This window comes from Stylophora pistillata, chromosome 10, assembly GCF_964205215.1.
Source record: "Stylophora pistillata chromosome 10, jaStyPist1.2, whole genome shotgun sequence".
NCBI classification, from domain to species: Eukaryota; Metazoa; Cnidaria; class Anthozoa; order Scleractinia; family Pocilloporidae; genus Stylophora; species Stylophora pistillata.
In genome coordinates, this window is record NC_142528.1 from 1,092,896 (window position 1) to 1,106,250 (window position 13,355).

The following is a 13,355-nucleotide window of genomic DNA, read 5'->3' on the forward strand; positions in this document are numbered from 1 at the left end:
ACGCGCGAAATGCATTAACAGGATTTTACACTTTTTCTTCGAAGTTGATACGAAGACGAAATTTATTCTCATTTTTCCGCTTTTGTCATCAACAATCCGAGTAAGTCTCCTCCACCCTTAAAAACTCTTCACTAGGTTTTATGGAATTGAGCGACCTTCGACTTCACGTCTAAGATTGCTCCACTGGAAAATGTCAGCTTTAACTAGGTTCTGACCTGATATAAGGCTGACACCGCCAATAGGGAATCACAGAGGAATCTGGTTCGCCATTTTCTTCAATGTCTCTCTGAAACAAGTAATGACAAGCATTAGTAAAACTGTTGTTGTCGAAACCAAGCCTGGTCAGAAGATCGATTACGAATTTTAATGGGTAAAAGAAGTTTTATTGAGATGGATCAAAACAATTGAATAAAAAGTTTCTTGACAACAAGCGCAAGAAATTTACAATGATAGTTTCTCGAATTAGTTATTTCTCGAATTAGTTATTCAAAGTTGCCACATTTAATCGATCAGCCATAAATTCAGACATTTATTATTTCGCCAAACCTTTTTGGGTTTCTTCAACCTGAATCGAGTCTTTTTTCCAACTTATTTCAAATCTACTTCATAGCTTAATACCTCCATTAACTGAAAATAGAGTCAAATTTCTGCGGTAACTGTGTGAGATTCAAAATCTGTGGAGAAACAAAACAGAGGAACATTTACAAACCTGTACCCTCTCTTTTAACGTCCGACAAACTTCCTTCATGACCTCAATTGACTTGGCTGTTCCCAAAATGTCGCGCATGTCATGGTTTCTATCCAAGCTATAAAAAAAAGGAAACTTTCATAATCTTTAATAAACTTTACTACATGAATAAAATTCGTAATTATAAATTTCCATGACACGACTTTTCCCCAGTTGCTTTGAGAATATAGATACTACTCTGCGGCCACAGTAGATTTATTTTAACAATTGAGATATCTTCCTTGTCTGTATCAAGCGTACAAACATTACGAGACATTCTCTTAAATTTAGAAAATCAGTTATCACAATGAGAGTACCACATCATGATGACAGGTGTAAGCTCAAGTTTGTCGTTGCGCCTGGCAGTTTTCACGCGCTAGTTTAGGGCCAAGCCCGCCGCAACTAAGCCACACGTATTATGGTCGCCATTTTTAGTGACGACCTTGAGTAATTCGAGTTAGTTCAAGTTTCTTAGTGTGTTCTACGTTTTATCGGGGCAAAACGTGTTTTGTTAGTACTATTCCTATTGTTTGGTTCGTTTTTAATTCAGCGTTTCCTTTCTCCATTGCATCGTTTGTTTCAAATTCCTTTTGCCTTTTAGGAACCGTGTAATCCTTCGAGTGAATCACCGTGAAATAAAAGAATATTGATGCGCGTTCAAAACTTATTTGTGTCCCTGACCGGTATTTAAAGTGTTTTAGCGTCTACAACAGGAAACCAGTAGTATAAAGAAAAAAAATTCATTTAAAACTTTACATTTCTCTATAACTTGAATAATCAAGATAAGTAAGATAAGTAAGCTCTTATCGTAAAATCAAGACATTTACACCATTTTTATGGCCCACATTGCACTCTTAGTTACAATGAAGGTTCTTGGATAATCTTGTTTACCAAGATCTCATTTAAAGCCAAGTGTAAACTTCAAATTTTGATTTAAAACCCCACGATAAAGCACCATTGTAAAGATTCAATAAAAAGGAAGAAAAAAAAGAGGCAAAAAACTGCACAAAAAAGTACAAAAAAAGTAACGAACGAATGTGAAAACGGAAGGTTTAACTGAGTTGCCACAAGAACGCTCGAGTGAAACACGTGTCATAATTTTTGACGTCTTTAATTTTATTGAAGGTTTACGGTGAATAATTTTTAATCTAATCTTTGCAGCTGCTTGAATAAAATCAATTTTCAATTCTTTGAAACGAGTTGTGTTCCTCAAATACACTGAGCGGATATACTGCAATTAATAAATATATATCTTATTAGACGTTTTGTTGTGTAGTATCGCTGAATATTTTTACGAGTTGTGCCGTATTTTGCCGTATTTTGCTCGTAAGGCGAGTCAAAATAAAAATAACGAGTAAAAATATTCAGCCACACTACACAACAAAACGTCTAATAAGTTATTTATTATCCAACACGCCAAACTGTTATTTCAGTGCGGGCGAATTTCGCGGATGTTTATTTACAGAGACTGCGTGACAGAAATATGCGAAGCGGAACGGAATTGGCGCGTTGTTGTGTTGCTGTTTCTATTTTCTCCATTAAATGAAGAAATTTTCTGGTCGTCAAGCTGTTTTTCTTCGTTCGATTCATCTAATAAACTTGGATCTATATTTGCCAGCCATTCTGACTCTTCGTCGTCGGAAATATGATTCAAATTGTCCGCCATTTGTTTTTTTTTTCGTAACTACAATCCAATTCTTCGCTTGCGCGATGCTAGAAAACCGGTTTAATTAACCGGTACTCTACAATAGACGAGAACAAATACCGCGTGATATTTGTACTCGTCTATGGCGTTATTTGTACTCGACTAGGTGTAGTTGGATAATAATGCACTTTATTATCCAACTACACTTCATAGAGTACAAATAACGCCATAGACGAGTACAAATATCACGCGGTATTTGTACTCTAGAGTACCGGTTTAAGAGGTTTTCTCGCATCGCGCAAGCGAAGAGTTGAATTATAGTTACGAAAAAAAATGGCGGACAATTTGAATCATGTTTGCGACGACGAAGAGTCAGAATGGCTGGCAAATATACATCCAAGCTTATTACATGAATCGAACGAAGAAAAACAGCTAGACGACCTGGAAATTTCTTCATTTATTGAAGAAAATAGAAACAGCAACACGACAACGCGCCAATTCCGTTCCGCTTCGCATACTTCTGTCACGCACTCCCAGTAAATAAATATCCGCGAAATTCACCCGCACTGGAATAACAGTTTGGCGTGTTGGATAACAAATAACTTATTAGACGTTTTGTTATGTAGTATCGCTGAGTATTTTTACTCGTTATTTGTATTTTGAATCGCCCTACGGGCTCGTCACAATACGGCACAACTCGTAAAAATACTCAGCGATACTACACAACAAAACGTCTAATAAGACATACATTTAATGTACAGAATGTCATTCCCGTGTACTCGATAAGTAAATAAAACCTAAATGCAAAATTTGCATCTGGATCTGTGAACTAGTCAACGGTTTGCTCATCAACCAGAACTACGAATGATTTAAGCAGTTACTATAGAATAGAAGGCACGCGCAGAATTTCTTGGATACGCAAAGCCCCCTAAACTTTTTACAGATCTATTTTTAGCGCTCACATGAGCTGGAGACGAACAAAATGGACCTAATGCCTAAACAAACATTTACCTTCTTAAAAGTCATTATTTTGCGGCAAACATTCCATGCCTTGTCTTCAGACAACTACATGCAAATATGCAACCAGCCTTTGGCTTTTTATCAAGCCTTTTGCTTACTTCGCGACCAAAATTTTAAATTTCAAGTCAATATCTGAGACACGAAAAATCAAATTGACGGAAAAATCCTTTTCCGGGATAAATTACCTCGTATCGTCGAAGATTTTAAGAATAGTAAATAAATACTATTATGATTTGTAATTTCCAGCCGTCATTTTCGACGCGTCAAAATAATCTATTGTTCTCGAATGTAATCCGAAAAAAGGCGACACAGTCACGCTTTTATTCTCTCGCACGCAACTAGTGTAACGAGATATTGCTACTTAAAGATTGTTCTACCATTGCGAGTCACATTTCGACTGGAATCCAAAAAGGCAACACTACAGAGGATCTCTTAAAGAAGGCGCTCGTTCTTGAAGGCTAAAAGGCGGGGAGTATGTACATGTATTTTGTTCGCTGCGCGTCCTTCGTCTTAGTTCTACTTACAAAGGGTGAGTAGAATGTTTTGTTTACATAACAAGAATGGTGCAAAGGCCACGGTAAAGACGTCCAAGTCACGAGATTTCCGTATCTAAACGTTGCAAGTGTTGGATTACTCGCTAGCGTTGATGTAAAGACGAATATTTTTTCTCAAGAACTTGCATAATTGTCGATTGTCTTTATATCCGACACCACAATTTCTTTAACAGCTTAAACGTGTGACATTCATAGCTGACCGTCATTGGAATCTGCTAACAGCTGGAACAAACCAAGACAAACAATCCATGCAAACAAACGAATTATTACTTGCCTTCGAGCACAAGGTATCAAATAAACGAAAACGTACGAAATATATGAATACTCCACGAAAACCTCTCCGTTTACACATCAACGACGATGGAGAAATTTATAGATTGCGAATAATCAGTTAGACGGCCCACAGACTACAATTCGAACTCAAACTACAAGAGAGACTTAGAAAAAAGTCACCACAGCGACATAGCAATTTGGCTTTCTGTTGGCACTTTCTGTGTGAAAGAAATGAAATTGGAGAAGTTTCCGTGATTTAATTGTTAACATATTGCGCAACATTCAGTGTAGTAAAGTGGACAATTCAACTCTATCTAATTAACACTATAGAGTAAGGGGGCTGTAGTTTACTCTTCGGCCAAACTAATCCCATAATTGTCGTTCAGTTTAGTATTTTTCTCAAAATCTTACGATTTAGGAAATTTACCAGGCGGTTTCCTCTGGAGATTCGTCTAATTAGTTTTACTGTTATAAGATATGCAAATCAGAAAGAATGACCTTTGAAATTGCGACACAATTTAGCCAGGTTTGTGATTCAATACCACAAATGATTAGACGTACCGTGGGAACGAAATAAATTGTTTACAAAACAATTTATTTCCACCGAGACCTTCACAAATGTTATTTGTGTCACCTGAGAGGGTAGGTTTGATTCAGGAAAGAATCAGAAACCCCATGTCTTCCCATTCTTCTCGTGCATTAATTTTTTGCTCTTTTTTTTTTTCTTTAAAAAGATGAACAAAAAAATTCACGCTGTATTTGCATTCTATACATCAATTGTACTATAAAATGTCCTTTGGAAGCCAAATCTAAAACAAGTCAAAATTAAGAGAACAACAAAACAGTACAACTGGTACACGAGGTTCTTCGTACTGCACAAAAGAAAAGCTGCAAGGCCTGTGGTTGGAAAAAGCGAAGGCACTCGAATTTCCTGCTGAGAAGTAACCAGAAATTAAAGATTCGAACCAAACGAGACAAAAAAAAAATGTCAGTCAGACTGGGGTTTTGAAAGCCCAGACAGATCTCCTCTTTCAAAAGACGAAAAGATATTTACTTGCAAAACTGAGTTTTCGTTACATACGTCAGGCAAGAACTGAAAGACATGAAAGTCTAATCCAATGAGAATATCGATGATGATCGCTTTATTTTTAGTTAGTAAAAAATAACAGATTGCGTGACAATAGTTGCGTGACAACAGTTGCAGCAACCTCGTTCTAAGGACCTCTCCCTCAGAAAGCCCTGTAATCGAAGTTCCTCTAGTATGATATTCATCAGGGTTCCCTATTATTTTTTCAGTACCTTGTTTCAGTGAGGCCCTTAGATGTTATGCGTGTGTATCTAACATATCTTGGGAGGAATGTGATGCGAAAATGGAACTCATCGATTGTCCTGATGGGCACGACGAAGTTTGCATCAAAGAACATCAAGTGCGATACAAATATCACGATGGAGATGAACAGGTGGAACTTTTTTCCAGAACTTGTGGTACAGCAGATTTGTGCACAAACAAACACTGCGAAAAGTTTGGAATACGATGCGACCCTAACTGTTGTCACGAGGATCTATGCAATAGAGCAAGCGCAGAACTATCAACTCAAACAATGTTGGTTACGAGACTGGTGTTCGCGACTTTGATCGCATTATTTCTTTCATGAAACAAAACCTTCGAATCTATCACTTATTTAATCCTCTAAAGCATATTAGGGCTCTTATCGAGCGGGAAATAAATTTTCAATTGCAAATGTACATAAGGGGTACGTCGCGGTTTATCCATCTTGAAACTCAAACCGCCATAAAGTTTTAAAATGACTCGCCATTCTGTTGTAATGTGACTACATATCACCTCTTCGCAATACAGGTCAGGCCTCTATCACTATCAGATACACTCTCCAAAGACACAACATACATCGCCGGTTTTTCTTTATCAAGTCCTCGAGAATTATCATACACAACGCACCTACAACGATTACGTCATCATGTAGACGGAAGTCCTAATCGGACAACGCGATAATATTAACGGATGGCAATAGAACCGAGGGGACTCCAATTCAGTGTCTAATCATACAAGGGATTTTACAAAATCGGACGAACGCGAAGTGAGAATCTGATTTGTTTCTCGAGTATGCACTGGACGACACAAAGTCCTGTTACCAATTGATCAAAACCATGACAAAATTCGAGAAAGAAACTAGACAACAGTTATACGTTTTTGTATATTAAACAACAGTTAACCCGGCGAAATGCGCGACAACTGCGCGTGCGCATGACACGTTCTGTCCACTAACACAGGCAAGACTTAACTGTCCTATTACATTGTCCAATTACATGACGCGTACACTGTCTTCTTGCGAATCACGTTCGAGACTTTTGTTACAGTTTTGATGATAATAATAATAGTAATAATAGACCTCTATTCACTATAATCACTAAAAATATTTACAAAAATTATGATAAAATGCTTAAAAATCGAAAAATGCATTAAAATGTCTGATGAAATTCTAAGAAAAGCTAGTGGATACACACTTCGTTTAATAAAAATGATAGCAATAATAATAATAATAATAATAATAATAATGATAATAATATCAAATGCTAAGAATATACGAAAATCAAATATTTGAACTGCGGTGAAAGAAACGCATAATGATAATGGTAACAATGCTAAACTCTTCTTGCACAGTATTCCTGACTTTGGCTAATAATAATAATAATAATAATAATAATAATAACAATGATAGTTAATTTAACAGATCCACGAGGTGGCTCTGCTCTGTTGAATAACATTACTTACAATTAAAAATAAATTACAATATGCACAATCAAAAAATGATAATCTCAGAAAAGATTATGCAACACAATTAAAAGTAGAAGTGGGACAACAGATTTGAAAATATAGTGAAATTAACTAATCACTTTGTACTCTATTACATAAAATACAATTTCTAAAAAGAAATAAGTTTGTTCTACTCAGTAATTTTAAAAATAAATATTTTTTTAACTATTCAGCAATGTAACCGGGCACATGCAAAGAAAATATTCTCTACCTTAAAAAGACTTCCCAGTTGATTACCTTAACGAAGAAACGGGAAAAGTCTACTATTTTGTTCAAAATGCCCGTCACTGACATTATCACACCCAGTAGCGGTGTTGTGAACGTTGTCACTCAGATGTGTGAAGCAGAAATAGTGATCTGCATGAGCCAGAGTGCCAAGGTAATGAAAAAGAACAGACAGGTTTGTAACAGAAACAAAACTATGTCCGGAAACCCACAGGTTAAAGGTCAATTCTTAACAAATGGTAAATACCACAGCGTACACTATTGAGTTATGGATGCACGCGGGAGGTTGCTAAGCACGAAAGAAGCGTAAGAGCCGTTCGAGGCGATAGCCGAGAGCGACTCTAGCTTCTTGAGTGCTTAGCTAACCTCCCGAGTGGATCCATAACTCAATAGTGTACGCTGTGGTGTTTACCATTTGTTTTATAACATAACATTGATACATTGTGGCTAAAGAGTTCCCTTTTATTTAACAAATCTTACGCGACCGGAAAAAAAAAAGCGCGCGCGGAAAAATAGTCTTTGCATTTGCTCACGCCAGCAGCGTACACCCCTGGGCAAATGGGGGACGCTAAATTGACCAATCAGAGCGCGCGCTTTACTTTGGTTATGTTATAATTTTCTTTTAAGGCAACTTTTCCTATGCAAATTAGTTAAGCCCCAAAATTTAACATGGAAATACCACCCGGAAAGAGTCCAGCTTACGTTTTGACCTAATGATAAAATACAGAAGGACAACTCTGAAAATGGACGAAACGATACAATACACCAATGAACTAACAATACAATGGATATAGCCTTGTTAATCTGTTCTTAACCCATATACCACAGCTTTGTTTAAGCAAGTCATGAACCCAGAAAGACCAGATGGACTGGAGAAATTCACGAGGAAAGTGATAATTTACTTGCATAACTTAAGAGAAATATCTCTTAAGAATATAGGAAAATTTTACGGAACGGCTAAAACCTTTGGAAATAGTCCCCAGTTGGTCCGAATCCAACTATCGACAAAACTCAAGGATCAAAAGAGACGCTCTGACGAAGGGCTAACGCTCGAAACGTCAGCTTTTTAACTCTTTACGGTGGCCAATTTAAAATTTCAATTTAGTTGATATAACCAAATTACCTTGTTACCCCACCGACGCAGCACCACAGTTTCTTAAGAAACTTTCACCCTTTTTGACAAAGATATAGTTTCTTTAAGATCAAGAATACGAAAAAGCATCGAGCAGCTATCCACCTCAGTTTCGTTATCTATGATCTGTGCTGGGTACCGTCTGGTAAAATTGTTTACAGACAAGGGAATACCACCGACAATCTTTTATAAAACTCAAGAATAACCTTCTAACTCCACCGTTGGTGCTGATAAAGAAAGGCTCACGGAGAAATGCGAGTCACTTAACGACAAACAACGCACGTCGCCCCGTTGACTACTGGGTTAGGTTAAGAAAAGGTAATAAGCTTTCAAAGATAGGATGTCACAGAAATAAGCTGATGTTGATTTGAAATATAACCTTTTAAGAATATTAGAAGTTCATGAAATGTTGGGTGAGGAAACGCAAAGAAAAGCATACTTTTTATACTATAAGTGCACCCAACGTCACCCAGCAAGACCCTAGAATTTTGTACAAAACATCGCTGAAGTTTGTCGCAAATTTGTTTTAAGAAATAAGATAAAATAAAATGCTAATGACGCTTACTATACCACTCGGGCAAGTGGCATTGTAGACTGTCAGTCATGTAAGACGGTCACACAAAATATGTAAAAATAGAGCTGACAATCGCTGCATTGCGCACACACATCCAGAGGTTTGCGGGAATGTGGCCACCAAATCAGTGCCTGTCAGGGCTCGAAACCGGTTTGAATATCTTCACGGAACGAAATTTCGAGACAGATGTCTTCAGGAAGCTAGAATTTAAGGTGTCGACCGGAGATAACTTGGTTGTTTGCGAAAATGAAGCTTGTGGCAATATGCTCGTCGTTGTTGTTAATATGGCTGCTGGCGTTCAAGGGTAAGCGACAAGCTTCTGTTTTACACAGCATGTAGATTTATTTAAGCTCTAATGATGTCTCAATTTCTGGCACATTTTATTCTACCTTTATGAAATTCCGCCACACCTGAAAAGGAATGGTGGACAGAAGAAAATATTCTGATTAATACAACTGAATCGCTTCAAATCAATTCTGATCGCGTGAAAAATCAATGGAATGAAACAGTTCCGGTTTAATTCCTCCTGGATTAAACTGGAGAAATGAAAAGATCAAACCAACGAGTCACTCCTATTTCTTACTCGCCGTACTTCAAAACTGTACTTCATTCAGTACAATCACTTGTCGCAAATATGGCGGTTAATAAAAAAAAATCGTCGCTGGAGCAAATCGTTACAGGCTGTTAATCTTCACATCAACAACAACTTGTGCTTTGAGAAGTGATTTTACTTTCACAGAAATTTATTTCACAGCAAGTTAGAATTAGGAAACCAGTTAAGACGGCCAAAAAGGTTACCACAGAACAATTCCTTAACTTCTTAAACAAGAACTTGGCTGGATTTGTGTAAGTTTATCTTCCCTTGACGCCGAACGATTCAAATGAAATCCAAAATATAAATTCGAACTTCACTTCGCTGGTTTATCATATATTCGTTTAAGAAATGGAATTTTTAACTGCCACGTTCTTAAGCTCTATTTTATTGAGTAAAGAAATCTGTTCAGAAAAAAAAAATAGGATTTCAGAAGACATTTCTGCATAAAAAAATCAGAATTTGCACGACTGAGAAATACCCAAAACATCTCTTTCCTGCAGGTTCTAAAAGACTAGAAATTATCTCGATATGAAGTTTCAGACCGAACGCAAAGATCAACTGTTTCAATACATGTCACACATAAGTTATTAGGAAATAGACAGGAAGTAGTTCCTGGGGTTAGGAACCTTCAACACTTTCGTTCGGTGTAAAACAACATTTTCGTAAAAAATTATTTCAAACTTCATGAACATCGATTTTGGAAAATTGACAACTATCGACTCACATTCTTTACCCTAAGAATTCGAAAACGCCGACAGATTCTGAGTTGGATCTTCTTCCGCTTTCATGATGTCGGTTTCAGTACGCCTGCACGAATTAGATCCTGCCTCGGGGAAGTTTGTTCTTGGCCCCTAAAAACCTTCTCTTGGTGGTGCAACTTAAACTTGTCATTTAAAACCTTGTATGTGATGATATAGACGATGATGTTTCGCAGTTTTACCATGAGGTTTGTCTGCTTTTCAAGATTATTTCAAAGAGGATCGGATTTCTAACAAAAATGACACGGAAGCAATGTAGTCATACTCTCGAATTCCATGACACGCAGTCGTACGTAACTCGCTCTAAGATTCTAAGCACAAGAACTATAATACTGTGGGGCTTAACCTTGAATTTCACGGAGGGTCCTTACTGTGCAATGATTTACCAAAACAAATTTGTGAAACTGGTCTGATATTGTCTTCATATGGACACAGTTGCTGAGAAATTCAAGACTTATCTGACCAAGATCGGCCAGCCATGACCTCTCCTTGTCGGAGTGCAGATGAGCGTAGTATCTCATATGAACAAATCAAGGATCTTACTTAAGAAACTGAGCCGGCACTGTCCACTGAAATCATATGAAGACACCCTTTTCGGAGGAACGTTTAATAAAATAACTAAAAACAATGCTATTTTTAAAAGTATATACCGGGCTGAAAGGCTCCTCTCAAATAAAATTCAGTTGATTAACAAACACCTTAATTACTTTCGACAACTACTGTAAGTCCTTAACCCGAAATGCAGTTCAAAGAATTTATGTTCTTTGTCTAAGTATCACTTTGTTTGAGTTCCGCATAGCTTCACTTTTTTCGTTGTTGTTTTCAGTTCCTTGTATTGGTGCGGATCTCAAATGTTACCTTTGTTGGTCAAATAAATCTTGGGAGGACTGTGAAAAGACAGAATACCTTCGCGATTGTGTAACTGATCACGATGAAGTCTGCATTAGACAACATCAAGTGACAAACGATGACAGCTCAGACGAAGGATACAAAGAAGTTTATATGAAAATGTGCGGTCAAGCGAGACTGTGTTCTGTCAAAGATTGCGAGAAGAGCAGTACAACTTGCCAAATTGACTGTTGTCATAGCGACAGCTGTAACACCGCGACAAAACGAGCAGCTAATGTGAAGAGCACACTGCTTGGAAGTGTGCTGGTAATTTTGATGTTTCTTCTACAATTCAATTGTGTTCTGTGAGTGTTTAGCCTTGTCAACCACCTTACAACTGACAAAGAGTTTTAAAAACCAACAAACACAAATCAATTCGCAATAGTACGGAATAAGTTCAACATAACTTTCACTTACACGGGTATCACTGCGTTTGACCTGCACCGCTTAAGCGATAGGTCCCGATGGACTTAAACCAAAACGGGTCTGTGACTCGCAATGATACGGGATAAGTCCCCAATTGTGTTAAAACAAAACGGGTCTGTGACCTGCAATGATACGGGATAAGTCCCCAATAGCTTTATAACAAAACGGGTCTGTGATCCGCAATGATACGGGATAATTCCCCAATTGCTTGACCCGCAATGACACGGGATACGTCCCCAATTGCTTTATAAAAAAAACGGGTCTGTGACCCGCAATGATTCGGGATAAGTCCCAAATTGCCATGGGCTCTAAACAACATTTGCAATGATCGTACGAAACCGGAACTGATATACTTCACGGATAATTATGCCAGCAATCTTGTGAATTAACCTGATAAAATATCAATGAAAAATTAAAAAAAAAAGACATTTTAAGAGAAATTTCTGATCCCATAACATAGGTTTCATTGACTTGAATCACAATTATCCATGTCACTTTTCGACACTGACTAAATTTTGTAAAGATATATTTTTACAGTTTCCATCCTTTGTGAAATGTTTATACAATTAAGGGACACTGTATACTTAAAAATCAAAACATTTTTGTTCAATAGTCATCGAGATTAACACTGCCAAATACCTCTTATGTACTTGAGAAATAAAATAAAACGAATCTTCTGGTTACTTAATGAATAAGGAGAAAGTCGGCAAAATTAGTCTACAGCTGCCTATTTTCAAATGATATGCACAAACAAAATTTCATCGATATTTCATTTTCAAACTAAACAAGTTTTAATTAGAATTTTCTTTTTCGTTTTTATGGACGGCCACTGAAAAAGAAATGCAGCGTTTACAATTTTCCAAATAACCGAAATAAAAATCAAAGAGGCGTAGTTTTTTTAATTTTTGTCGTAATTTTTCAGTCCCGCGGACGCACGTGCAAGTGTGAGCCCAAAAAATTGACATCTGTTCTGCAGAATTGAATAAATATAGAAACCCAGATTTTGACGTTCGCAATGTCGCCGAAATTAAATAGCTAACAGGTCTAACGCGGCGTCAACTATTAAATTTCAATTATATGCGAAAGAAAATGAAGCACACGTTAAGTAATAAATTAGAATTGAAAACAAAAAATTGGAATTTCTCTGGCATCTTTATATCATCTCGAGCGCTGTAAATTAATGCAACGGAGCTTTGGCCGGGAAAAGAAGTCTCTGTATGCTGTTGGCTATTTGGAAAAGCGAAATTTTAAGCGGCAACGGTCCAAGCACAGGCTCACCAGCCTTTAAGTTGTGTTCATAACCGTAGTCAATTCTTTTCACCCGGCTCTGAAATATACTTGGGAAATTTCTGACAATTCTTTATCCTTTTTAGACATCAAAGTTTCAATTGAAGGTCACGGTTTATACACTAGTGTGTATTACAAACCTACAGACTCGCATAATTACTTGTTATATTCGTCTTCGCATCCATCTCACGTTAAGAATTCCATTCCTTTTTCTCAGTTTCTAAGACTTCGTCGTTTATGTAGTGATGACTCTGATTTCCACCACAAATCAGAGTCAATGTGCCAGTTCTTCGATAAACGTGGTTACCCTGTTTCCGTCGTTCAAGCGGGTTACCACCGCGCTCAACTTATTGATCGACATTCAGCACTACAAACGTGGCATAAGGAAGATTCCGACCGCTTTCCATTCACTCTCACG

At 37.3% G+C, this 13,355-nt stretch overlaps 2 protein-coding genes across 2 annotated transcripts in view; one reads left to right on the forward strand and one right to left on the reverse strand.

The window, feature by feature from the left end:
- LOC111337165 (tRNA-dihydrouridine(16/17) synthase [NAD(P)(+)]-like) overlaps positions 1 to 13,355 on the reverse strand; it is a 44,870-nt gene that overhangs the window by 1,920 nt on the left and 29,595 nt on the right. The window contains exons 8-9 of the mRNA XM_022943405.2: positions 710 to 806; positions 216 to 286 (exon numbers count right to left, since the gene is read on the reverse strand). Coding sequence (XP_022799140.1) covers positions 216 to 286; positions 710 to 806 — 168 coding nt within the window. The remainder of the gene's footprint in view (positions 1 to 215; positions 287 to 709; positions 807 to 13,355) is intronic.
- LOC111337169 (uncharacterized) lies at positions 9,064 to 12,651 on the forward strand. The gene is made up of 2 exons (XM_022943408.2): positions 9,064 to 9,287; positions 11,163 to 12,651. The coding sequence occupies exons 1-2, from the start codon at positions 9,230 to 9,232 to the stop codon at positions 11,531 to 11,533; spliced, it is 429 nt and encodes a 142-aa protein (XP_022799143.1). The 5' UTR covers positions 9,064 to 9,229; the 3' UTR covers positions 11,534 to 12,651.